The sequence below is a fragment of the Hypanus sabinus genome, chromosome 12 (assembly GCF_030144855.1).
Source record: "Hypanus sabinus isolate sHypSab1 chromosome 12, sHypSab1.hap1, whole genome shotgun sequence".
Classification (NCBI taxonomy): Eukaryota; Metazoa; Chordata; class Chondrichthyes; order Myliobatiformes; family Dasyatidae; genus Hypanus; species Hypanus sabinus.
This window is the reverse complement of record NC_082717.1, coordinates 5,940,111-5,966,621: the sequence shown is the minus strand read 5'-3', so window position 1 is coordinate 5,966,621 and position 26,511 is coordinate 5,940,111. Positions and strand designations below refer to the sequence as shown.

General features: G+C 41.6%; 2 protein-coding genes across 4 annotated transcripts in view; one reads left to right on the top strand and one right to left on the bottom strand.

Moving 5' to 3' along the window:
- LOC132402589 (butyrophilin subfamily 1 member A1-like) overlaps positions 1-23,759 on the bottom strand; it is a 79,007-nt gene extending 55,248 nt beyond the window's left edge. The window contains exon 1 of one of the 3 annotated variants that reach the window (XM_059985485.1): positions 23,454-23,759. In XM_059985485.1, the coding sequence (XP_059841468.1) occupies positions 23,454-23,611 (158 nt within the window). In that variant the 5' untranslated portion in view covers positions 23,612-23,759. The remainder of the gene's footprint in view (positions 1-23,453) is intronic. The other 2 variants (XM_059985484.1, XM_059985487.1) reach the window with 2 other exon arrangements.
- Positions 23,760-23,798: 39 nt separating this feature from the next.
- LOC132402591 (butyrophilin-like protein 8) overlaps positions 23,799-26,511 on the top strand; it is a 43,427-nt gene continuing 40,714 nt past the window's right edge. The window contains exon 1 of the mRNA XM_059985489.1: positions 23,799-23,871. The gene's annotated coding sequence lies outside the window, so the exon portion shown is untranslated. The remainder of the gene's footprint in view (positions 23,872-26,511) is intronic.

The following is a 26,511-nucleotide window of genomic DNA, read 5'->3' as shown; positions in this document are numbered from 1 at the left end:
AGAGGCAGGGATGGAGAGGTACGGACCATTTGCAGGCAAATGTGCAGTTTAAATTGGCAACATGGTTGGCACACATATCTTGGACCAAAAGTCTATTCCTGTGCGACTCTGTTTTAGCTTTGTGCAAGATGGAAGGTCACACCTGCTCCATGGACAATATTTTTCTTTCAATTAATGAATTAATGTCATTGAAACATATGGCACATGGCAAATACCCTTTACCTTTCCCACTAACCTGGCTTCACCTATCACCTTCTAGCTATTGTCCTTCCCCTACACCCACCTTTTTATTCTGACATCTTCCCCCTTCTTTTCCAGGCCCAAGGTAAGATCATGTCCCAAAACATCAATAGTCTGTTCACTTCCATGGATGCTGCCTGATCTGCTGAATTCTTCCAGCATTTTGTCTGTGCTACTACCATTGCTTGCTCAAATCACGAGCAAGCATGTAGCGAATTTCGATGGTATGGGTTCAAGGAGAGTCCATACAGAGTACTATGACCTTCTGTATTTTATTTGGTTGCTGCTTATCTATTGCTTTTCATAAATTTGTTCTGCTAAGTGTTTATTTTTCCATTATCTGCAGAGCTAGCATGGAGAATTTCATTCACCACAACACTGAACTAATTCCACAACCTACAGACCTCTCAAGGACTCCACAACTCGTTCTCAGTGTCATTTATTTACTACTTATTTAATTATTAATATTTAATTATTTCATTATTATTTAAGTTTGTTTCGTATTCGTACTTTGTCTTCTTTTGTACATTGGTCATTTGTCTGTCAGTCTGTGTGTAGTATTTCACTAATTCTATTGTACTTCTCTGAACAACTGTGGTGACAAGAAAATGAATCTCAAGCTAGTATATGGTGACATTTATCTACTTTGATAGTAATTTAACTTTTGAAAATTCCTGCAATGCATCTGGCTCAGAGAGGAAAGTGCTTTGAACAAAGCCAATGCTCTGACATTTTAACTTTGCAGGTAACACTACCATCTCACTCTCTCACTGAGATTGGAATAGAATTTTGGAAAGGACTGGGAAGGTCACTGAACAAAATTACTTACAATAACACCATTTCAGTTGAAGGCTCACACTGAAATACTAATAAATTTCTGCATCACTTTACATACAATGATTCAACATTCAATAAACGTACGCATTATAGATAGTTTAACCAAATTAATGAAACTACCTGTGAAACCATCTAAAGTTTCATGGACATTTTATATGTTAATCAATCAATGCTGAAGCCCTCACACAAGTCATTCACCAACTCACATTCTACACTCGTCTCCCTCTAGAATGCTAAGAAATGGTGGCGGAAAGGACTGCAAATAATGCTTTGGGCCAAGTGGGTAATCTAATATCCAAAACTGGTAAGGTCTCCAGCTCCTGCCACATATCCAACTAATCCTCCTCCCCCATAGTCTAAAGATATACCAGTCAGGAGGTTAAATAGTCACTGTAAACTGTCCTGTGATTAGGTATAGGGTTGATGGGTGTTGGGTTAGTTGGGCCTGTTCTGCTCTGTATGTCTAAAATAAAAATTTTAAAAATCATTGCAAGGGTTAGTGATGCCAGCATCCTCTCCTGAACAACGCAGAAGCTCTAACTGGACTCAGGCAGTTACATTGGGATGGGCACAGTCCCAAAGTACAGACTATATTCAGCTGTCTCATGGGGAAAGATTCACAAGTGGACAGAGGTAAACCTTCAAGGATGTGGTCAATACCACTTTGAAGAAAAGCAACATCCCTCCTGACTTCCAAGAATCTCTGACTCACAACTGCTCAAAATGGAAAGGATGTATTTGTATTTATGATAGTATTCATGATGCAGACATACGTCTGCAGCAGAGAGGTCATGCAATAGTGGAAACAGAACCACCACCTACTCAGCTGATTTGCTGGTCATCATTTGGCCAACCGTTCCTATGTTGTCTGGTAGGTTACATTAAAACACAAAAAAACCAAGACTTCACTGATCCAAGTCAGCATGCACCAAAAAACAGGCTAATACTGTTGCCACCTGGGGGGGAGGGGTGGAAAAGAGAGGGCTAGTTCTGGCCTTTATGGTTTTGAGTTTACCATTCGCTCCTCAAGCACCTTCTCATTAGCATTAAGCAGCTGTGGCAGACAGACTCTGGCAGGTGAGACCAACGGAAGGTCCAACGGTCAAGAAGGTGGTCTCTGCAAGCGTTGTGGAACGCTTAGAGCACGACAAGACACAGAAGATGTCCTGGTCATCCACTGCGGCTAGTCCCATCCCCAGCTGTCTCAACTCTTGTCTTGCCACTGGATCCAGATGGGAATTGCGAAGAGAGAGTGAGGCTCACTTAAATCCAAATCAAGCACTAGTGTCAACACCATCCAACCGGTTGGTGGTGTAGTGGCCGAATAGCAGTTCGAATCCGGCCAGCTCCCATGCATGCTCTCCATCCGCGCTGGGTTGAGCTCTGAGCTACCAACTCAACCACATAAAAAGTACTAAAAATGGTGTCGAGGTCTTCGTTGATGACGATGGCCGAACCTTAAGCAGCTGTGATGGTTTTTCTCAACAATTCACATCCGAAAAGTGCTGGCACTCTACATTTCAAGATCTAAAACTGAGTTTGGCTTCTATAAGTCACATTTACTTCGTTTGCCTTTGGGAGACTTTTTTTTGCCTGCATAGGTGTTCAGCATCACTGAGGTCTTTTCTAATGGTAGGTCATCAAACAGTCTGTTGCAGTCAGCCTCTGGAATTATAGATAAAGCTGACCCTGTATCCAACCCCATTATCAGTTTTACTTTAGACACATCTATTGCGATCCATATGATTTATACCTTGCAGTTCTAAGTATGACAGCTCACCTTTATCAAACAATGTGCTGTCTGATTTGTTTCCCATTCAGTCACTTTAAGCATTTGCTTAGTTTAGTGTTCACTCAGTTGTGCTTTTTGTCTGCCATGCACACTCTGTGACCTTGTCTGCAACACTTACTGCAAAATTTTGCTTTGAACCAACAGTCATTTGCATCACAGGAAGATTTGCCATATTGATAACATTTTTAGCTTTTTGTACCATTCAGGGACATTGTGCATTTCACATTCTAACCTCTTTTTCTATAGTTCTGCTGTATTCTTTTCTGCAGTCTCTAACAATATTGCAATGGTCAATGCCTGTTCTAAGGTTAGGTCTCTTTCTAACAGTAGCTTATTTTAACAACAACACACACAAAATGCTGGTAGAACACAGCAGGCCAGGCAGCATCTATAGGGAGAAGTGCTGGCGACGTTTCGGGCCGAGACCCTTCGTCAGGACTAACCTTTCGTCAGGACTTTCAGTTAGTCCTGACGAAAGGTCTCGGCCCGAAACTTCAACAGCGCTTCTCCCTATAGATGCTGCCTGGCCTGCTGTGTTCTATCAGCATTTTGTATGTGTTGTTGTTTGAATTTCCAGCATCTACAGATTTCCACGTAGTAGCTTACCGTAGATTCCGGACTACAGAGCGCACCTGATTAAAAGCCGCACGCTCTAATTTTAGAAAGAAAATCAATTTTGTACTTGTACAAGCCGCACCGGATTTTAAGCCGCAGGTGTCCTACATTGTAATATGAGATATTTACACAGAAAGATATTACACGTGAGGATTTTTTAACTTTTAATTAAATCCGTATGGTAACATAAACAAATACATATTGCAAATGCTTTTTTTCGAACAGTGCCTGTAACACAGCTACTTTTAAATATACATACGTATCAGTAACACACAAATTACGTTGTGCTGTCTTTACGACAGTTATTTAGTTTATAATATTTTCGCTTAGTAATTCATTCAATAGTATTTTCTAGTTAGAATTAGAAGTGTTTAAAGTGTATTCATTGCATGTAAAATATATCGGCATGCGATGACGTCACATCCGGTTTCGCCGCGTCTTATGGGAAAACACCGGTTTGAAATTAGCGCGAGGGTGGGGGCTTTCCACGAGGCTCACCTGAGCAGAAGTAGTTTTGCAGGCATGAGAAATCACAGTGAGAGCAACGCTGTAAGTTAATAGATAATCGATATATTGAACTAAGATGTTAATGCCGATCCTGTTAGAAGTAACGACGGTAGATAATGTTTATGCTTTCGTTAGTTAAAGAGTCGCGGATAGTTTGCATGGAAGTGTATTTAAAGTAGTCAATGGAGCAGGTAAACTCTCCCTGTATACTGCACCTTAGTGTAATGTAGTTATAGTCACCTTTGCAAGTATTTACACTTGAAATGTGATATTAAGGAAGGAACAAATACTGTATCAATCTTGTATTGTTTTATCAACAGTTTTCACCATATGTTAATGTGAAGAGTGAACAGTAAATGGTTAATCTTACTGCGATCTGGTTTGCATTGGCTGTGGTTTATCCGGACGTTAAATTCGGCGTTTCGTTACACCCGAAGGAGAACGTTACATACGTTGTGTATACTTTTTTACTGAACAGTGCACAAACAACATTCCAATATCTCCTAACGACCCGTAAAAAAATATATATATACTGCAGCCTACCAGGAAAAGTTATTGATCGCCTTCTTCATCTTCCCCCTGCGCACTAAAACCATCAAAGTCCTTCAGTGTCCGAATTGAATAAAACCTCAGGAGCTCGTCATTCACTTCAGTCTCTTCGTTGTCGCTCTCACTTGAGCGCACGTGGTCCTCTTCATCACGCAGCAGTCCAGCCTTTCGAAACCCGTTGGTGATGGTGGATGTTGTGACACGGCTCCACGCATTTAGGATCCACTGGCAGATTTGAGTTAAAGATGCTCTTCGCATGCGTCCTGTTTTGGTAAAGGATTTCTCGCCGCTCGTCATCCAAGCCTCTCACTCAACGCGCAGCGCCACTTTAAATGCCCGGTTCACGCTGATGTCCAGTGGCTGCAAATACTTCATGGTGCCCCCAGGAATCACAGCTGGAATTGAGTTTGTACTCTTGATGGCAGCTTTCACTGAACTTTCATTGTCAGCCGCTTAAAAAATCACCATCGGTGGAAGCTTTAGTCTGGATGCTGTGCAGCTCAGAACACAAGTAAAATGCGTTCTCTCATGGCCACTTGTTTTCAGTGTGATGGACGAGTCACCTTTTTTATTAACAGTCCAAGTGAGAGGCAGGTCAAACGTCAAAGGTACTTCATCCATATTTACGATATCATCTGGCCCGATGGAATTCTCCGCTATCTTTGTTTGAGTGAATGTGCGGAAGTTAGCAAGTTTTTCCTCGTGGTCGGGAGGGAGCTGCTGACACAGAGTTGTGCGTACCCTGACGGACAGGCCTTTTCGTCTCATAAATCTAAAACACCACGATGGCCCTCCTCTAAAATCTTCGATTTTCATTTTGGTGGCGATTGCTTTAGCCTTCAGTCTGATCTGCACAGTGGAAACACCGCGGCCGCCTGCTCTCTGTGTGTTAACCCAGTCTCCAAGAAAGTTTTCAAGTTCGGGCCATCTGCTATGATTACCTCTGAAAGCTTTTGTCTTCTTTTTGCATTGACTCAGTTCTTCATGCTGGCGTTTCCACCGTCTCACCATCGATTCATTAATGCCAAGATTATGTGCAGCAGCTCGATTTCCTTCTTCAACCGCCAGATTGATCGCCTTTAACTTAAAAGCTGCATCATATGCTTTTCTTCGAGTGTTTTCCATGTTGATGAGGGTGAGTACAAATGACTGATTTACAATAATTTAATTGTGAAAGTGCGCTTGATTTATCGTACAATTTCATTGGACCTCTGTGAACTACTCATCCATTTTATTGGTCTACTGTTACGAGGCAAAATGTTTTTGGCGGCATGAAAAAAAAACATGCATTAGCCGCACCGTAGTATAGGCCGCAGTGTTCAAAGCGTGGGAAAAAAGTAGCGGCTTATAGTCCGGAATTTATGGTAATTTAAGTGCTTTTATGCATGCCACATAAAAGCCTGTCCCTTAATCCATCAGAAAGCCCACCTCTAAAGTTACAGTATTAGGAAAGTCTGCGTAGTTCTGCAATGTATTCAGAAATGTTTTCATCCTTTGACAGGTTGCTTTTGTAATATCTAAATCTATTATCAGAAGTTTAGGGTTCAAGTAATTTTGTAACATTGTGACAATTTCATTGAACACCTTGCTCGCTGGCTTTTTAGGAGTTACTAAATTGCATAATAGACTGTATGTTCTGGCACCCATTAAGCTAAGAAGCGTGCCTACTTTCTTTAGTTCATCCATGTTGTTTGCATTACAATATCGTTCAACCCACTCGATATACAACTCCCAGCCTTCATTAGCACTATCAAATTAATCAACTTTCCCAACTGAATGGATAGGTATACGGACAGGAAAGGAATGGAGGGCTATGGGCTGAGTGCGGGCCAGTGGGATTAGGTGAGAGTAAATGTTTGGCACAGACTAGAAGGGCCAAGATGGCCTGTTTCCGTGCTGTAATTGTTATATGGTTATATGAAGCCAACGCCAAGTTATTTTCCCTTTAAATTTGATATTTCTGCATCTTTCCCTGTATACTATGCTATACCCATGTGTCCCTTTGTTAACGTCCATGACAGCCTTCTCTACTGTTTAACTCTTTACTCCCGCTTTGTTCTGTAACTGTCAGTGCAGTCCATGATATTTTCTAACATTCAGGTTCGCACTCATTGCCAATTTGTTGTGTCTGTGCACAAGTATGTATCAATTAAAATAAAACACGTATGCTGAAGATGGCTTTAACTTGTGTGTGTGTGTGTGTGTGTGTGTGTGTGTGTGAGAGAGAGAGAGAGAGAGAGAGAGAGAGAGAGAGAGAACAATGCATGTGCATAGACAATAGATCAATGTGCATGGGTAGCCAACAGATCATATGTAGTGTTATGGGAGTCATTACTCTAGAAGAATAGATTCATACATTATAATCACAATATCAGATTTCCACAACAATCTATGGTTTTGATTGTATATACCCCATTCTATGCCAAATTTTTGCTGTGATCTCAAATCTCATTTCTCTAACCTCCCATATATAGCTTTCTCTCCTCATTCAAAACCTGTTATCAGATTCCGAACAACCAGGCAAAACTCTCCAGTAAATACCAAATTTCCCCTTGACAACTTTGCCTCAGACTCTTTCACTATTTAACCTGCCTGACTTCTACTGGTAGAAGCTCTTCCAAACCAATTTGTAAGATATCTGGTTACAGGTTTTGCCTCACCTGGTTTAACCAGTCACCTGGCAGCCTGTACTCCTCCCCTTTCTTATTCAAGCCCTTAAGGATCTCAGCCCAAAACATGCATTTTGCAACACAGAAATGCTGATTAACATTTACCTGCTTCTTCAAGTTGTTTGTCTCCTCTCAGTCTTTCCCCCTTGTTGCAAAAAAGAGCAATCAACATTTAATGCTGAAAACAATGCATGTCAGACAGTAAACTGGGCTCTTCCTTGAAACTTCAACAGTTTTGTATAGTGAGTGGAAGAGAACAGTTTATTGGTGGAACAAAGGCCAGAGGAAAATGGACTAGCTCATTTCTCTATTAGCTATTACATTTATCAGGTAGCTGTCATTGTAACAAACCAAAGGTCACATGCTAGAATTCCTCACACAAAGTTCATCCTCTTGCCTTATGCAGTCATGATCACAGCAGCAGAGCCTTCATGAGAGCTGACTAGTGTTGGTCTTTTCCTTATTAGAATTAATTATGAATGTGTATGCATAGGCAAGTTTATTATTGCCCACCCTGGAGTTATACTAAAAAGCTAGAGAATCGCTTGTAATACATTTTGCTTTCAATGACAAAGCAAGCCAAGAGCCAACTATATTTTTTAATTAATCAGCAAGACTAAATACTGAAAGACCCAACCACTAACCACAGGCACCACTTACTCATGCCCACATTGTACCAGAATATGTATATCCCAAATCAGCAACTTGGGGACACATAAATAGACACCCGCCCCCTTAGGAAAATATCACGACTCATGATCACAGTACTACTACAGAATAAGAACAGGTTTCCTTCCCAAATGCGGAAACTACCATCAATCCATTATGATACTTAATTGAAAGGTCATCTCTCTCAAACAAATCGGGCCTTTTCCAAACAATTCCAATAAAAGTACAAAGAATTGGAGCAATGTGACTTGAAAATGAGTGCCTTGTTGTTCAGTTTGAAGTTAGAATTAGTGTTCAAAACACTCAACAAACCATTTCATTTTCTCAATCGAAAGTCTCGCTACTGCTCTAATTTTTCTTACAAACACTTTATATTCAGGATATTTTTAATTTTACTTTTGCATGCATCTTATTGTTTCGTTGGTCTGCACCTGCATATTTGAGGGTAATATGACAATAGATTTAGCATGATTAACGACAACATCTTCAACAGAATTAAACTAATCAACAGGATGGCAAACAATTACATTTTTGTTTCAGCACAATTAATTTCTTTGAATATAATTATAAAAATATGTATAATACATGTAATACCATTCTAATGCTGGATGTTACAGATCAGCACCAGTTAAATTCAACTGAGGTGTTAAGTCAAACGAAGCCATCATGGAGAACCAACAAACACAATGTGGACAGAGGTATGAGAGCAGAGGGGTTGCACAGGAGCAGAAACCATGTGCCAGGGAGGGGGCAAGAGCCAGCAAAAAGGGTGCTGCAAGCAAGTACTTTGTATCTTCTCCCCTTGACCACATGGGTTTCCTCCAGGAATTCGTTTTGTCCCACAATGCAAAGACATACTGGTTGGTAAATTGCCCCGTGATTATGCTAGTTTTAAATTGGGGGAGATTGCTGGGCAGCGTAGCTGAAAGGGCTTTTCCACACTGAATCTCAATAAATACATAAGAAAGAATAATAGAATGTAGGGATGGACTATTTGGCTCCACAATTCAATCATGGCTGTTAAATGCCGCTTTTCTGAACTCACATTTTATCCCTCAATTTTCTTCATATTTAAAAACCTATCCCTCCATCGACAAACTGACTGATCATCCCAAATACAGGGTTTATCAGTTAATTGGGCCATTGGTTAATCAGAGCACCTGTTTATTTGGGAACAAAATTAACTGAGAAAATAGCTGGATTCCCTTTGTTTATTGGGACATTGTGCTGCTTAGTAGAGGCAGGAGACTGCTGCCAAAGCTTCCAACTGGTGCCAATCATGTACATTCGAAAGCTGTTCATAGACTTCAGTTCAGCATTCAACACAATCATTCCTCAGCACCTGATTGGAAAGCTGAAACTGCTGGGTCTGAACACCTCCCTCTGCAACTGGATCCTAGACTTCCTGACTGGGAGACCTCATGTCAGTCCGGATGGGGAGCAGCATTTCCAACACCATCACACTGAGCACGGGGGTCCCACAGGGCTGCGTGCTTAGTCCACTGCTGTTCATTTTGCTGACCCACGACTGTGTAGCAATACACAGCTCGAATCACATCAAGTTTGCTGATGACACAACCGTGGTGGGTCTCATCAGCAAGAATGAGTCAGCATAACGGACTGGTGGAGAACAAACAACCCGTCACATTTAAAAGAGATAGTTGTTGACTTCAGGAGGGCACGGAGTGACCACTCTCCGCTGAACACCGACAGCTCCTCGGTAGAGATTGTTAAGAGCATCAAATTTCTTGGTGTTCACTTGGCCGAGAATCTCACCTGGTCCCTCAACACCAGCTCCATAGCAAAGAAAGCACAGCAGTGTCTCTATTTTCCACGAAGGCTGAGGAAAGTCCATCTCCCACCCCCCCATCCTCAGCACATTCTACAGGGGTTGTATTGAGAGCATCCTGAGCAGCTGCATCACTGCCTGGTTCGGGAATTGCACCGCCTCGGATCGCAAGACTCTACAGCGGATAGTAAGGTCAGCTGAGAATATCATCGGGATCTCTCTTCCCACCATTACATTTACACCACACGCTGCACCCGCAAAGGTAACAGCATTGTGAAGGACCCACGCACCCCTCATACAAACTCTTCTCCCTCTTGCCATCTGGCAAAAGGTGCCTAAACATTCGGGCTTTCACAACCAGACTGTGCAACAGTTTCTTCCACCAAGCCATCAGACTCCTCACTACCCAGATACTGGACTGACATCTACATCATTTATTATTATATTGAAATTTGTCCTCCACTATGCCCATTGTCTTGTTTATTATTAATTATTGTGCTGCCCTGCACTGTTTTGTGCACTTTATGTCGTCCTGTGTCGGTCTGTTGCCTAGTGTAGTTTTTGTGTTGTTTTACATAATCTAGTGTAGCCTTGAGTTGTCTCACATAGTCTAGTGTAGTTTTGTGTTGCTTCATGCAGCACCAGGGCCCTGGAGGAACATTGTTTCATTTTTACTATGTACTGTACCAGCAGTTTATGGTCGAAATGACAATAAAAAGCGACTTGACTTGATTTGCACTTGTGTGGCCATTAGACACCACACTATACTTAGAGCAGACAGTTTTTAATTAGCATCAGCTATGTGTGGTTTGTGTTGAAAAAGCAATGATTTTTATCACTGATAGTTGGTGGCGAAAATTTGCTATTTCAACAAGTGAAGGCTTTGAAGGTTCTGACAATCTTTAAATGTGATAATGAAAATGAAGATTTGGAAGATGCAATTGTTGATAACTGTCTGAAAGCAGTATATTATCAACAACAGAAGTCACTGCCCATTTTGTTTCTTTACAGTCAATAAAAAGAACATGGCAGATTTATTGCACTGTAGTGGTATTGACAGTGTTCTAATTTATTCTGCATTTCATTTAAATACATAATTTATTACTTGATTAAGAGGTGGCTTATACCTTCTTAACTACATCCATGTAACTTTCACAAACAAGAGGAAATCTGCAGATGCTGGAAATCCAAGCAACACTCAACAGGCCAGGCAGGACCCAAGGGTCTCGACCCGAAATACCGACTGTACTTTTTTCCCCATGGATGCTGCCTGGCCTGCCGAGTTCCTCCAGCATTTTGTGCACGTTCCATGAAACTTTGGCTAATTCGGGTAACAGCTTAATTGGTCCTGATGTGTCCCATTTTACTGGAATCCACTATTAATTACCCACAAGAGGAAAACAATTCTTACTTTAATTGGGCTCCTGTTTTGAGATATTTAACTGGTTATGAACACTTCAGCTATGCAACGGTGTTGTCCGTTTCCAAAAGATCAATTTTCATTCCTATTGCAGTAAAGTTAAGGCCTACTTTGCCTCATCTGTTCTCAAAGGACAATCCACAAACTCCAGGAATCAATCAGCTGTAATTTCATTATAATCCTTCTCAAATCACTGATGTATCATTGAGTTTGACGACCAGATTTGCAATAGGGTCTTGCCTGTGCCTTATTAATTCAGTTACAGATCTTTGCTCTGATTCTTCAACCCTCCTGCAATAAAACCAAGGACATAGTTTGCCTTCATAAATGTTTCCTTTACCTACATGCTAATTTTTCCGAGCAAAGATTTACTACAAGCATTTAAGTCTAGCTGAACACTCAACACTTTTGTAGATTGGTGGAGGGGTAGGTAGCATAGAAGAACCAAGGAGTCTGCAGAGGAGTTAGACAGTTGAGAGAAGGGGCAAATAAGTGACAGATCAAATATAGTGTATGATGGTGTAAGGTAATGCACTTTGACAGCAGAAAAAAGCATGACTATTTTCTAAACAAAGAGAAAATTAAAACATCAGGGATGCAAAGAGACACGAGTCCTTGTGCAGGATTCTCTCAAGCAGGTGTTCCCATCCTGAGGTCCTCAATCAATGGTAGGGGTCCATGTCATAAAAAAAGGTTGAGAAACCCTGCTCAAAAGGTTGACTTGCAGGTGAAGCCCCAATAAGGAAGGCAAATGCAATGCTTGCATTCATTTTAAGAGGACTAGAACATGAAAGTGAGGCCTTAAAAAGGTACTGGTCAGTCTAGACTTTATAGGTCCCTTGTCAAAGATGTGCTGGCATTGGAGAAGGTCTAGAGGAGGTTTATGAGAATGATTCCAGGAATGAAAGCATTTGATGGCTCTGGGCCTGTACTCATTGGAATTACGAATGAAAAGGGATCTCATTGAAACCTATTGGGACTTCCGGTAAGATGGCGATTGTTTAGTCGCTTCAAACTTTTGCTCCGTTATACTTTCTATTTTTGCACTATGTGTCTCCCTTTTTAAACCTTAGTTCATTATTTTATTTGCTTTCTTTTATCTGCCTGTGAATACGTCTATCTTATAACAACTGCAAAAAGTACTAAACTCGGGGAAAAAAGAAACTTCCACGGCTCTGTCGGCTGAGATTCTCTCTATCCTGGAACAGCATCAACAAGATACTCTAACGGATATCAACACTGAATTTAGAGCTTCTATCAGTCAGCTGGAGTCAAAATTGGATCAGATTAATGCCAGAGTGGATGACCATGCTGAACATCTATCTCGCATCGACCTACCCTCTGAAGATTTGTAACACTGTGTTCAACATCTAGAAACTCTCTGCTCCAACCTAACGGAAAAAAACAGTAAACTTACTTCCAAAATGGCAGATCTCGAAAATCGGAACAGACACTGCGAATTCTCGGTTTGCCGGAGGCCACTGAAAAGGGCTCTTACGTTGAATTTTTTCAGGCAAGAATTTCTCCCGACTCCACCTGAGCTAGAAAGGGCTCACAGGATTTATGTTCCTTGTGCCATTTTGGGTTCTCGACCATGGCCAATTATTTTATGTTTTCATCGATATCAGGTGAAAAACTGTTTGATTATGGAGGCACGCCGTATTTCGACTTTTCAAAATACAACTATTTTGTTTCATGAAAGATTATGCCCCCCAGGTTCTGAAGATGCATGCTGAGTTCAAAGCCGTAATGAAAGTGCTTTTTGATCGTAGATTCAAACCTTCGCTTCGTAACCCAGCTGATCTTCGAATTACGCTTACTACTGGAGAATGTAAGTGGTTTAAAGCAGTGAAGGAGGCTGAGTTGTTTGTTGGAAATCTTCCAGCCATCTTGGCTTCTTCGGACCCAGTTTGATTTTCTAAAATGGCTGACAAGTACTTCTTGAATTAAAGTTTTTTTTGCGAACTCAGACTCTACTTGAATAATTCAGACATTAACTATTGAGATTCTAAGGGTTCTAGTTAGTCTCTCCCTGGACCTGGTGCGATTTTCTTAAATAGATGATTTAAATTTAATGTTTCCCTGTGGACTTTAGATTTTACTTGTGTAATTTATTCTACTTCTGAATAACTTTAACTATAGAGAACTACAATTGGTCTTAATTTGTTTTGGAGGCTTGGAGTTTCTTATTGAAGGCCTCCCTGTTGATATATGATATAAGATTTGCTTTTTTTTAAAAAAACGGCTGATATGTATTCTCTTTAAATTTATAATTTCCCCCTTCCCCCCCTTTTATTTTTTCTTTCAATTTTTCATAGCTTCTCGCGGGTAGGTTAGTTTTTTTTTTGATTTTTTTTTGTATTAAGTTTTATATCTCTTTTGATGAAGTTGTTCCTATTTATAATTTTGCTCTCTAGTGCATAAATTAGGTAGTATTTGCTATATTATCTATACGGAGCCTACGTCAATGATATGGAACTAGAAGTTATTTTTGGGGTAACTTTTTTTTGTAGAGCTAGCTGCTTTTTTGGGTAGCCATCTAGTTTTGGGTTTTGAGGGTGTGGTGGGTTCTCTAGTTCTAACACTATTTACTGTTTTTTTCTGATTTCCCTTGCTATTCAGGACATGTTTCTGCCCTGATATTACTGATTTATGTTTATATTTTTGCTCCCAGACTGTTATTGCAATGTTTGATTTTATATATGCCTACTACCTTTCATGTACTAACAATTGATAATGGTTAATACACTTAAATTTGTGAGCTGGAATGTAAAGGGATTGAATCATCCTGTTTAAAGAAAGAAGGTCTTCTCCCATATTAAGCAACTCAAAGCTGACATTGCTTTCCTTTAAGAAACTCATATTCGTAGTTTTGATAATTCTCCGCTTTTGTCAAAGTGGGTGGGTCAGCATTTTCATTCATCCTTCCCGGCCAAAGCTTGGGGGGGGGTTTCCATCCTTATTAATTCAAATATTCCTTTTGAACTCCATAATAAGATAGCTGACACAAATGGCCGTTTTATTATCGTTTCTGGTAAATTATATAATACTAAAGTTGTACTAGCAAACCTGTATGCTCCCAATTTTGGCGATGTTAATTTTTTTGAACTTTTTTTCTCCTCACTATCAGATTTAAATTCATATTCTCTTATACTGGGTGGCGACTTTAATTGCTGGTTAGATCCCAATTTGGATCGATCGTCCCATTACTAGATCACCTACTAAATCTGCTTTAGCTATTCACTCTTTTCTTTCTAATTATGGTATCTCTGATATATGGCATTTCCTTCATCCTACTGAGAAAGATTATTCCTTTTTCTCACGTTCACTAGAATTGACTATTTTTTAATTGATAATCAACTTATTTCATTTGTCCATTCTTGTGACTATCAGAGTATACTGATTTCTGATCATGTTCCAATTACCTTGTCTCTAAATTTTCCTGGTCTCCCTCAGAGGAATAAGCACTGGTGTTTTAACCCGACTTTATTATCGGACGAAGATTTTCTAAAATTTATTAAGGATCAGATAACTTTTTATTTAACACTTATATGTCATCTGAAATGTCATCCCAGATTGTCTGGGATACCATGAAAGCATATTTGAGGAGTCGATTAATCTCATATACAGCAAATCTTAATAGAAAGTCCCGTATAGATCAATTAGACCTAATTAATCAGATTAAAGAATTAGATCAATTGTATGCTCAAACTAATAAGCCTGAATTATGTAAGAAGTGTGTAGAACTTCAAACTAAATTTGACCTTCTCTTTCCTCAACCTGTTGAACGTCAACTTCTTGAAAGTAAGAGTCACTTTTATATTCACGGTGACAAATCTGGCAAGTTTCTAGTTAATCAGTTGAGGCGTTCTAAAGCTAAACAACATATCACAAAGATCCCGAAGGAGAATGGGGATATTACATTGGATCACTCAAAAATCAATGACGTATTTTAAAATTTTTACTCTCGGCTTTATTCCTCTGTATCTCTGAATGAGAATATTTCTGTTGATCTTTTCTTAAATACTCTTAACATTCCTTCGCTTTCATCTGATTTTCAAGCAAAACTTAATGAGCCTATATCAGGGGTCGGCAACCCGCGGCTCTTTCATCTCTGTGCTGCGGCTCCCCATGGTTTGTTAGTTTTTGAAATGTAAATCGAAATTTGAAGATTATGGTGATCTTGTACAATCTAAAAACGTTGTGGAAACCCCATTTCCTGGCACATCCGAAACGACTTAGAATTAGCCACCGTTCTGGCTAAGGGAGATAGCCTACGGGGGTTTGTGAGTACGTGTCTTTTGGAGCATCCGCGCCCACGGGGACGGGTTGAGGGAGGCTTTAAAGCAAGGCTGTTTAGTTCGAATAAAGTTACCTTGGACTGCAGTGTCTTTATTTTAGCGCTGCGTGTAGCACACCGCTACAACGTGTTTTTTATCGCTATTAATATATATCACCACTGCCAATGCCTGACACCCGCCAGTGCGCTCTTTCTTTTAATTCTTCGATCCACAACTCTCTGGGAGAAGAAGCTCTTCCTCAACTCTGTTTTAAATAACTGACCTCTTATTCTCAATCCATGCCCTCTGGTACTGGACTCTCCCAACATCTGGAACATATTTCCTGCCTCAATCCTATCAAATCCTTTAATTATCTTAAACGTTTCAATCAGATCCCCTCTCAATCTCCTCAATTCCAGCGTGTACAAGCCCAATCTCTCCAATCTCTCTGCGTAAGACAGCCCTGCCATCCCAGGAATCAACCTAGTGAATCTACACTGCACTTCCTCAATTGCCAGAATGTCCTTCCTTAAACCTGGAGACCAAAACTGTACACAATATTCCAGGTGTGGTCTCACCAGGGCCCTGTACAAATGCAAAAGGACATCCTTGCTCTTGTACTCAATTCCCCTTGTAACAAGGGCCAACATTCCATTTGCCCTGTTCACTGCCTGTTGCACTTGCTCATTCACCTTCATTTCTCCCTTACCTAACTCTACACCGTTCAAACAATACTCTGCCCTCTTGTTCCTGCTTCCAAAGTGGATAACTTCACATTTATTCACATTGAATGATATCTGCCAAGTATCTGCCCACTCACCCAGCCTATCCAAGTCTCCCTGTATTCTCCTAACGTCCTCTTCGCATGTCACACTGCCACCCAGTTTAGTATCGTCAGCAAACTTGCTGATAAAGTTTTCAATGCCCTCATCTAAATCATTGACATAAATCGTAAAGAACTGTGGTCCCAATACAGAGCCCTGTGGTACCCCACTAGTCACCTCCAGCCAGTCCGAGAAACACCCATTCACTGCTACCCTTTGCTTTCTATCTGCCATCCAGATTTCTATCCATGTTGAAACACTGCCCCCAATGCCATGAGCTCTGATTTTACTCACCAATCCCCTATGTGGCACCTTATCGAATGCCTTCTGAAAATCTAGGTACACAACATCCACTGGCTTACCCTTGTCTAACATCCTTGTTACACCCTCAAAAAACTCCAACAGATTAGTCAAGCATGATTTGCCCTTGATAAATCCATGCTGGCTCGGCCTAATCTTATTTCTGCCATCAAGATGTGCCACTATTTTGTCCTTAATAATGGACTCAAGCATCTTCCCCACGACTGACGTTAGGCTAACATGGCGATAGTTCTCCGTTTTCTCCTTCCCTCCCTTCTTGAAAAGTGGGATAACATTAGCCACCCTCCAATCTTCAGGAACTGATCCTGAATCTAAGGAACATTGGAAAATGATTACCAATGCATCCGCAATTTCCTGAGCCACCTCTTTTAGAACCCTCGGATGCAGACCATCTGGTCTTCAGTACAAATGTCCGATGCAATACCCTAGCAATGACAGTGAAAGACAAACATTGCAAAAGGTGTTAAATTTTGAATTCAACAGCATCTATGCAGTCATCAAAGTACTGGAATAAGATGGAACAGGGGAATCCAGAATTGAGTAAACATGGACCAGCCGCAATTCTCATGTCAGATAGGCCTTACACATTTAATTGGAGGAAATGAATGGAGCTGAAGGAAGAAGTTGTTGAACACATTACAGGTTTAGCAAGACAAATGAGAGTCTCAGTAGAAGGGGACTGACTGGGCTTCTGCTCAAGAGTATCCTTAGATGTATGATGAGACATCTGGAGCCAAGTAACTCAGTGGTAGATGGCAGCATCAGGGAGTCATGCACGAAAGTAGGAGAGGGGAAAAAAAAATTAAAAAAAGAAAGTGGTCCTGGGGTGCAAGAAAGAGAACTATTGTTTCAGACTATTAGTACAGTGCTCTTTGTGGATCTTGGGAAGGAAGACCACATTATACACGTTTGCAGGACATGACTGAAGGCTATGCAGCAAATATTTTGCAATGGAATTATGAGTAGGGCTGGAAAATAATCTCCTCAGTTTAATTTGGTCATAATACACTGCAAGGTAGGAGATTATGTGGGGGAGTTTGTTGCAGATTCTTGAGTCGATGAACTCAGGAAGAAAACAACAGGGCAGATTTTAACACTGCTTATCAGCGAATTGTTTATCCTTGTTGGTCTCCCTTCTCGCTGTGAAAAGGGGACAGCTCTTTGTTCCTTTATTAGGGAGAAAAAGAGCCTGCGGTGGGTCAAATTGTCATGTGAACAACCAGTTTTTTAACAGCAGATAATGGTCTTTATTGGGGACTTTGCCACTGCTCGATTGATGGGTGGTGGGAGCTGACGCTTTTTTTTGATTGAAGTAGGGAAGGGGGATGGTGGTTGCTTTGCTGCTGCTTATGCATGTGAGGGGGAGTGGCAATGGTTTGGAATTCTAATGTTTTTACCTTCGGTCATTCTTTGGGGCACTCTTCTGTTTTTTGAGAATGTCTGCGAAGAACAAGAATTTCAGGTTGTACATTGCATACATTCTCTGATATTAAATGGAATTATTGAACATGGGAACACAAGCACCTACAAATAGCATACCATTCTGACTTCAGTCTACATCCTGGAATTCCCACCGTGGGATAAGCTTCACCATTACCTTCTAAATGGCAAATAGGGATCAGTAATAGATTCCAGATCCCACACATGAATAACCTAAGTGTCTCTGAATGAAATCTTATTTTGAGTAAAATACACTGAACACAGGAGGAACTCAGCGAATCAACCAGCATCTACGGAGCAGAATAAACTGTCAATGTTTTAGGGCGAGACCCTCCATCAGGACTTAAGTCCAACCTGAAACATCAACTGTTTACTCCCCTTTATGAATGCTGCTTGGACATCTTGTGAGTTGCTCAAAAATTTCAGCATCTGCACAATGTCGTTTAAAATTTGTTTTGAAATGCTTTCTGGTGCATGTTGGTACATTACACTTTGTTACAGGATTTACTAAATATATCAGCACAGCGCAAAAACAGATCATTCTGTTCCAACACATCCTGATCACCATTTGTGCCAGAAACAAACCTCTTACAACTCTCCCAAAATAGAATGCAATGTCAACACTTCACTTTCCCTTTTCAAGACCTCCACATTGTTCATTATTCTGCATGTTTTTCTTTGCCCTGGACTTCCTTGTTGCCCATTTTTACACCAACTATTCACTCCAAACTGATGGTATTCTGCTAGCTTTGAATAGCTCTATCAAATGTTTGGCAAATGGTGGGGAATAGTGGTCCTGTGCCAGTCTTCGTGGTTTGAGATAGCAAGTTTGATACAAGAGCAGACCAGCCCTTTATTCTGCTAATTCAGCAAAATGACGTGCTACTTGATTGACATATACAAAACTTTCAGAGAATATGACACAATGGAGTGGTGGGAGAGCAATTCCTTGACAGATGTGTCTCTGCGATCAGGGAGTACAAGTGGAATACCATTTTGAACTGATATCATGAACTCAAATCATAGAAGAGTGCAGCACAATACAGAAACTTCAGCCAACCCTTTAACCAACTGCACAATCAATTGAGCCCTTCGCTCGTACAGAATTCATGAGCTTCCTTTGTTCCCTTTATCCCTGTTTATACTTCAGACTTTCTTCAATCTTGTATCAGTCATGCATTTCCCACTCTATGTAAAAAAAACACTACCCATTATATCTCCTTTAAACTTTCCTCCACTGATCTTCAAAGAATGTAGCCATTGCCGCCCTGGGATAAAGACACTGCCTGCCCTTTCAATGTATTCAATAACCTTCTACATTGCAATCAAATTGTCTCTCCTCTTCCTTCATTCAACCTGACCAGATAACACATACGCTCTAATCCAGGCTCCTGGTAAATCTCCTAAGCACCCTTCCTTAAAGATTCCAATATCCTCCTTATAATAAGTTGACCAGAACTGAACACAATATTCCAAGAGCAAACAAGAGGAAATCTGCAGATGCTGGAAATTCAAACACACACAAAATGCTGGTGGAACACAGCAGGCCAGGCAGCATCTATAAGAAGCACTGTTGACATTTCGGGCCGAGACCCCTCAGCAGGACTAGTCAGGACCCTTCATATAGTCCTAATGAAGGGTCTCTGCCCAAAACATCGACAGTGCTTCTCCTTATAGTTGCTGCCTGGCCTACAATATTCCAAGTGTGGTCGAACCAGAGTTTGAAAGAACTACAACATTTATCTTGCAGTTCATGAATATAATCTGCTGACTAATGAAGTCCAACACACCATATGCCATCTAAATCAACGTCAACTTGTATGACAACTTTGAGGATATGGAACCCAAGAACCCTCTGTTCCTCCACATGAGAAATATCTTCAGAGTGATAACTTGTCCAAATTCTGTTTTCTGGGAGCCATGGAGACTGTTGCTGACTGTTTAATAAAATGACAGATGTGTCTCAGATATTTGAATAAGGGTATTACTGAAAATCACTGGGTCTCCTAGGAGTAGTTGAAGTAGGCATCATGATCAGTACAAACAGAGGGTCTATTCCTACGCAGTACCAGTCTTAATTGAGAGTCATTACACAATGCAGCAAGAATATAAGCCCTTTCACCCAACCAATCAGAATCTTTCCCTAGGATAGAAACATCAAACACCTGAGGACACCCAAGGTGAGAGGGAGTGGAGGGGAATAAGCTTAAGGGCAGCATGAAGGATAATAATTTTCTTTTTGCAGAGTAGCAGGTGCCCGCAGTGAATTACCCAAGGTAGTTCTGGATTCAGGCAGTTTGGTAGAGTTAAGAGACTTTTAGATAAACGCATGAACATGAAGAAAATAAAGGAACTTCAAAGATACACAAGTCAATGAGTATAAAATTGCATCAAGATCAGCACAACATTGCAGATTGAACAGTTTGTTGGTATTCTATTGCTCTGACCACCATGCCCACCCATCTATCTCCTATGCCTCCTCAGATGCAGGTCAGCCCACTGATATCCCAATCAACTTGTTTTTGTCACCAGAACCTGCATCCACAGTCACAAAGTGTTGACCGCAAGTGCTTTGACACATCACTAAAGAATCTAGAAATTTGTAGCATGGAGAATATTCAAACTGGTTCCAACTCCAATATGGTACGGAGGAACAACTGCACAGGATTAGAAAATACTGCAGAAAGTTGCAAACTCAGTCAGCTCCATCTTGGATTCTAGCCTCCGCAGCATCTAGGATATCTTCAAAAGGTGGCACCTATCATTAAGGACCCTCATCACCTCTTCTCATTGCTACCATCAGGATGGAGGTACAAGGGCCTGAAGACACACTCAACATTTTAGGAACAGCTTTTTCCCCTCTGCCATAAGATTTCCAAATGGACACTGTATATCTCTACATTTCTGCATAACTTACTTAAAAAAAATTCTTATTGTATCTTTTAACAATTTTTATACTGAAAAACAACAAATTTCTTGACACAGATCAGTGATAATAAACCTGATTCTGTTTAAGATGGTGGAGTTGGATATGGAAGTGTTGTTTCACACCTCAATAGAATGCAGGGAATGCCTGAGATGTACTTCACTGGACTGCAAGTACATCTTGAATCAAATCCAGTTTATTGCCCTTCTGCACAAGTGCAGAGATGTACAGACACAGAATCAGAAGTATTTGGGTGGAAACTGACAGGAAGGACAGAAAAAATGGATATAGATAAGTCACCAAAGCTAGCTTTAGCATTGGTACTTGGGAAACTGGGCTTCGCTGTGGTTATACTGCCTGATGAGGACCACTTCTTCAAGCACTGTCGCCCTATACACCACAAAAGGCAGGATCATCCAGTGTTCACCATTTCAATAAGACTTCCCATTCTAACATGGCTGCTCATGGCTTCCTCTGTGGCCACACTCACATTGGAAGAGCAACACCTCATATTCTGTCTGGATAACCTCCAAGACTGGATAGTCTTGGCCCAAAACGTCAACTGTTTATTCCTCTCCATAGATGCTGTCTGACACAAGTTCCTCAAACATTTTGTGTGTGTTGCCCTGGAATTCTAGCATCTGCAGAATCTATTTTGTTTTTGATAGTATAAATATCAACCTCCCCAACACTGGGAATTTCTTTTCTCATTCCCTATTCTGGCTCCTCTGTCACACTTCTCTCTTCACCTATCACCTCCTCCTGGTTCCCCTCCTCCTTCCTTTCTCCCATGGTCGACTCTCCTCTCTTAAGAACATACAAAATAGGAGTAGGGCTTCTGGCCCGTCAAGTCTGCTCCACCATTCAATAGTATCATGGCTGATCTGGCCATGGACTCATTTCCATCCACTCACCTTTTTCCCCTCCAACACTTAATTTCACTACTATGCAAATATCTATCCAAACACTGTGGTAGCCTCCACTGCTTCATTGGGCAGAGAATGTCACAGATTCAACACTTTGAGAATAGCAGTTCCTCCTCATCTCCACCTTAAATTTACTCCTACAAATTTGGAGGCCATGTCCCTGAGTTCAACTCTCACTGACCACTGAAATCAACTTTCCTTCCCCTATCTTACCTATCCCTTTCATGATTTTATATTTCTGTAAGAACTCCTCTCATCCTTCTGAATTCCAGCAAGTACAGTCCCAGGTGACTCAATCTCTCCTCATCTCTGGAATCAACCTGGTCAACCCATCAGGTTTCTTCTTCTGCCATTTACTTCTTCCTTCTATTGCCTCCCACCTTCAGATACAGAATCAGATTTATTACCACTGACACGTGTCCTGAAATTTGTTGTTTTCAGCAGCAGTACAGATGGTGAAGGTCTTTAGAGATGGATGCTGCCTTTTTGAGCCATCATGTTTTGAAGATGTTCTTTTACTATATCCCCTATCTGGTTTCACCTATCCCTTCCTAGTTACTGCTTTACACACCACTTCAGCCACCCACCTTGCCTGGTCTCAACTATCACCTTCAACTGTCAACTATGAGATAAAAAGTACTCATCCGCTCTTTTACCTTCTTTCCAGTCCCGATAAAGGGCCTCGACCCAAAATGTCAATGTTATTTTCTCATGCTTAAACAATCGCCCACAAAATAAAATTAGGTCAGTTTTTTTTAAAAAAAAGACTACGCTCTTAAACTGTGAAACTTAACACTTAAAACTTTAAGATTGTGTAGGTGCAGCCGACGTCTATTAACTACATTCAGAGATGCAGCGTGGTACAGGACCAACAATCCATGTAGTTAATATTAGGCTGATCAGAAGACAATGGCCTATTAACCCACAGCAGGTATAGCTTTTGTCTTCAGGAGGAAACCAGAGAATCCGGATGAAAACAATGCAGTCACGGACACTACGTACGGTTGGTGCTGAAGTTGAAGTCTGAATTCCGGATACCCCAAGCTGTGATAGCATCGCGCTAACCGCTACCGTGGCGTCCAAAGATTTATATTGAAGTACTTACTTAACATTTATTTAACTATGCTTTTACCATTATGTTTGCACTTTGACCCACCTAAAGCACTTTGAACTACACGGTTTTCATGAAAAGTGCTCGGTAAATACTTTTATATTGCACTATTAATAAGATCTTATTATTCCTCTCCATGGACGCTGCAGAACTTGCTGAGTTCATCCAGCATTTTGTCTGGGCAAGGGGCTGTAGAGGGCTAAGTATGGTAACAACCCAGAGGTGGATACCTCAACTCTGGGAGAGGAATCTTCTTCGCCCACAAAATGTGTGGTGGAAGCGGAAAACACAGGGCCGATCAACCTTTGGCCCGGAGAAAGCGAGCTACTGTCGGTGACCTATCCCCCCAGAGGGGGTGACGGCTTGAAGAAGGGAAGGCCCAGTTCCCGTCGGCCGGCTAAAACAGGCTGAAACCGGTTGTTCCCCTCCCACACGCACACAAGCACACCACCCTTCCATAGGCCGGAAGAAGCTAATGCCGAACCCTCAGCTCTTCACCCGCCCCCGACAGGACACCGAGTACCCGCACACGGTTTACCTGAAACCGCAGACAAGGGAACACGGCATCCGAAAACAAGAGAAAAGTTCGCTGGGCCCGTTACAGAACAGGAAGAGGCGGAACTTGCGGCCCTGCGGGCCGTTTGATTGACCTATGGGGCAAGCCGTCACAATAGATTGACAGCCCAGAGCGCCCATCAGACAAGCAAGCGCCTTGGATTAATTAACCCCGCCCCTTTCGGTCAGGCTGACGCTTCGGATTGACAGCCAGAACCTCCAATCAAATAAACTAGCAGCGCGGATTGCCGGCCCCAGCCAATAATCGGGCCGCGAAGCTTGGAACGGAAAGGCGAGATATTTTAATGAACGTCTCTGCGCCAGCTGATTGGCTGGCAGGTGAGACTGGAGTAGCGGGTGTAGGACGCGCGGCGGAGGCGAGCTGGCGCGCTCCGAGCCGGGTGAGTGTTGGTGCGCGTTCGTCGTGCACGGTAATGTCCGGGGCACCCCACTCCTGGTGTCCATGCACCCCTAAACGACCGGGTCGGCTACTGTTCTCTTAATGTCCGTGCTGGGCCTGGGTGTTTATGCATTGTAAGGTTGTAACGTTGAAGTCTCTCTGCCTTCAAGTAGGAATGGAGGCCACTCCTGTCCGAGAGGGGCACGCACGGTGTGTTAGGATTAGGGCGTGGGGTCGAGGCTAGTCTGGGTGCTGAATGTCGATCAGGACATTTAGAGGCTGCGTTTCAATTAACGGGTTTCGTAAGAGTTCCTGTAGCCTGTCAGTGACTGACGTTGAACTTCTGTTCCCTGGCTCGCTAACTCTTTCCCAATTTGTACTCACTCCAGCTCAGCGGCCATCACCCTGTACCCTTGGCACCCTGTTAAACACGTGTTTATTTCTTTTTTCAGACTCCTCTTCTCTCCGTTGATCTGTATGATAAACTGCGATTTCTTGAGTGCCTATCATTTCTGAAGACTTTATTTGTACAAACGTTACATCTGCCTGCATATAATAGCATAGGAGTAGAATCAGTCCATTCAGCCCACCAAGTCTGTTACACCACTCCGTCATGGCTGATTCATTAGCCCTCTCAACCTCACTCTCTTGTCTTCTCCACGTAAACTTTGACACCCTGGCTAATCAAGAACCAAACTCCGCTTTAAATATACCCAATGATATCTCCTTCGCAGCTGTCTTTGGCAATAAATTCCACAGATTCACCACCTTCTGGGTTAGAAAAAAATCCTCTTCATCTACTCTGAAGGGACGTCCTTTCATTCTGAGGCTGTGCCCTTAAATCCTAGACTTTCCCACTGTAGGAAACATACATTCTAGCTTGGCCTTTCAATATTCAATAGGTTTCACTGAGATCACCCCCTCATTCTTCTAAACTTCAGCTGATCCAGGCCCAGAGCCATCATAGTGTATTTTACCCTTTCAATATTCATAGGTTTCAATGAGATTCCTCCCTCATTCTTCTAAAATACAACAAGTACAGGCCCAGAGCGATCAATGCATTTCATTTTTGAAATTCTTGTGAACCTTTTAGACCGTCTTTGATTCAGTTCAAGAACAGCTTCCATAACTTCTCTTCCCTTTGGTGCACAGTTTACACCTGTCCTGTATGTCTTTTGTAATTTGATGTTACGCCTGAGGAGAACTTTGTGTTATTTGAATTGTGGATCTTGATGGAGAAAATGTTTTTTTCTAGTGGAAGAACATGGAACAAAGAATCAGTGTGCAATCACAGATAGTCATTTTTTTTAGCAGAAGGTTGTGAGTCTTTATGTTCATCCTGCAATGTGTGTTTTTTTTTTGAATATTTTTAAAGCAGATGGATTTTTCGTAAGTGAAGGGGTGAAAAATTATTTGGCATTGGCAAGAATAGGAGGATGTGTGCAAAGCTACTGGGGGTTTGCAAGATTGGGAGAGTGAAAAGCTACTGGGGGTCAGCAGGAATGGGAGAGGGGGTGTGAAAAGGTGGGGGTTGGCAGGTATATGTAAGAGGGTGAAAAAGATGAGAGGCATTGATCGTGTGGATCCCAGAGGCTTTTTCCCCAAGTCTGGAATGGCTAATGGCATAGTTTTAAGGTGCTTGGAAATAGGTACAAGGAGGATGTCAGAGGTAAGTTTTTCAGTGGTTTGTGCCTGGAATACACTATAAGTGACGGTGGTAAAGGTGAATACAAGAAGATATTGGGTACATGGAGCTTAGAAGAATTAAAATTAGAACTTTAGGCAGTTTCTAGAGTAGGTTACATGATCGGCATGACATTGTGGGCCAACGGGTCTGTAATGTGCTGTAGATTTCTGTGTTTAAAAGAAAAATACAGGGATTGGTGGGAAAGGGGTGTGGAAAGCTACTGGGGCGTGGACAGGAATTTAAAGTAGACATTACAGTCATGTCAACCATTATCTTTTCAAACAGCAGTGGTCTTGAGGGGTTCAGTGGCTGCCTCTTAATTCGTATATTAGTTGAAGTTGTTTCCTGTACTGGAGAATGGGGAATTCGCAGAGAATGTTGTCCAAGTAGAATTTATTGCACCGCCCTGGTTTGGTGTCTACCAGCTGTTGTTCCATAGAGACTTGATGTTTACACACTCCTTTTCAGGTTGGTGTCTGTGTTTGAAGTCAAGTTTAGCTGTTTTTCAACCATACACGAGTACCAATGAGTACAACCAAGTGAAGCAGCATTACTCTCTAGCCAATATGCAAAACGCAGCACCAATAGTCATACACAGCACAAGGCACAAGCTAGCAGTAATCATATGTAATACTCAGCTCTATCAGCCCACATTTGTCTAGGGGAAACCACCGTCTGCTCGCCAAACTGTGTTTCACGTTTGCATAGATGCTGTGTATGCACCCCGGCACAAACCCACAACGTAAAATATCAGTCAGTACACAACGTACATTTAAACGGTTGCACTTTATAAATTTTACTGTAACTATGGGGTTAGTAGAGAAACAAAAAATAGAAAATAAAAAGGCGCCAAGAATAAAGATTATACAATTTGTGCTCATGTTGGAGCTCACGTAATATCCTCGGTCCACCATTCACTTTCCTCCAAACTCCTCGACCCTCAGACTGGGACCA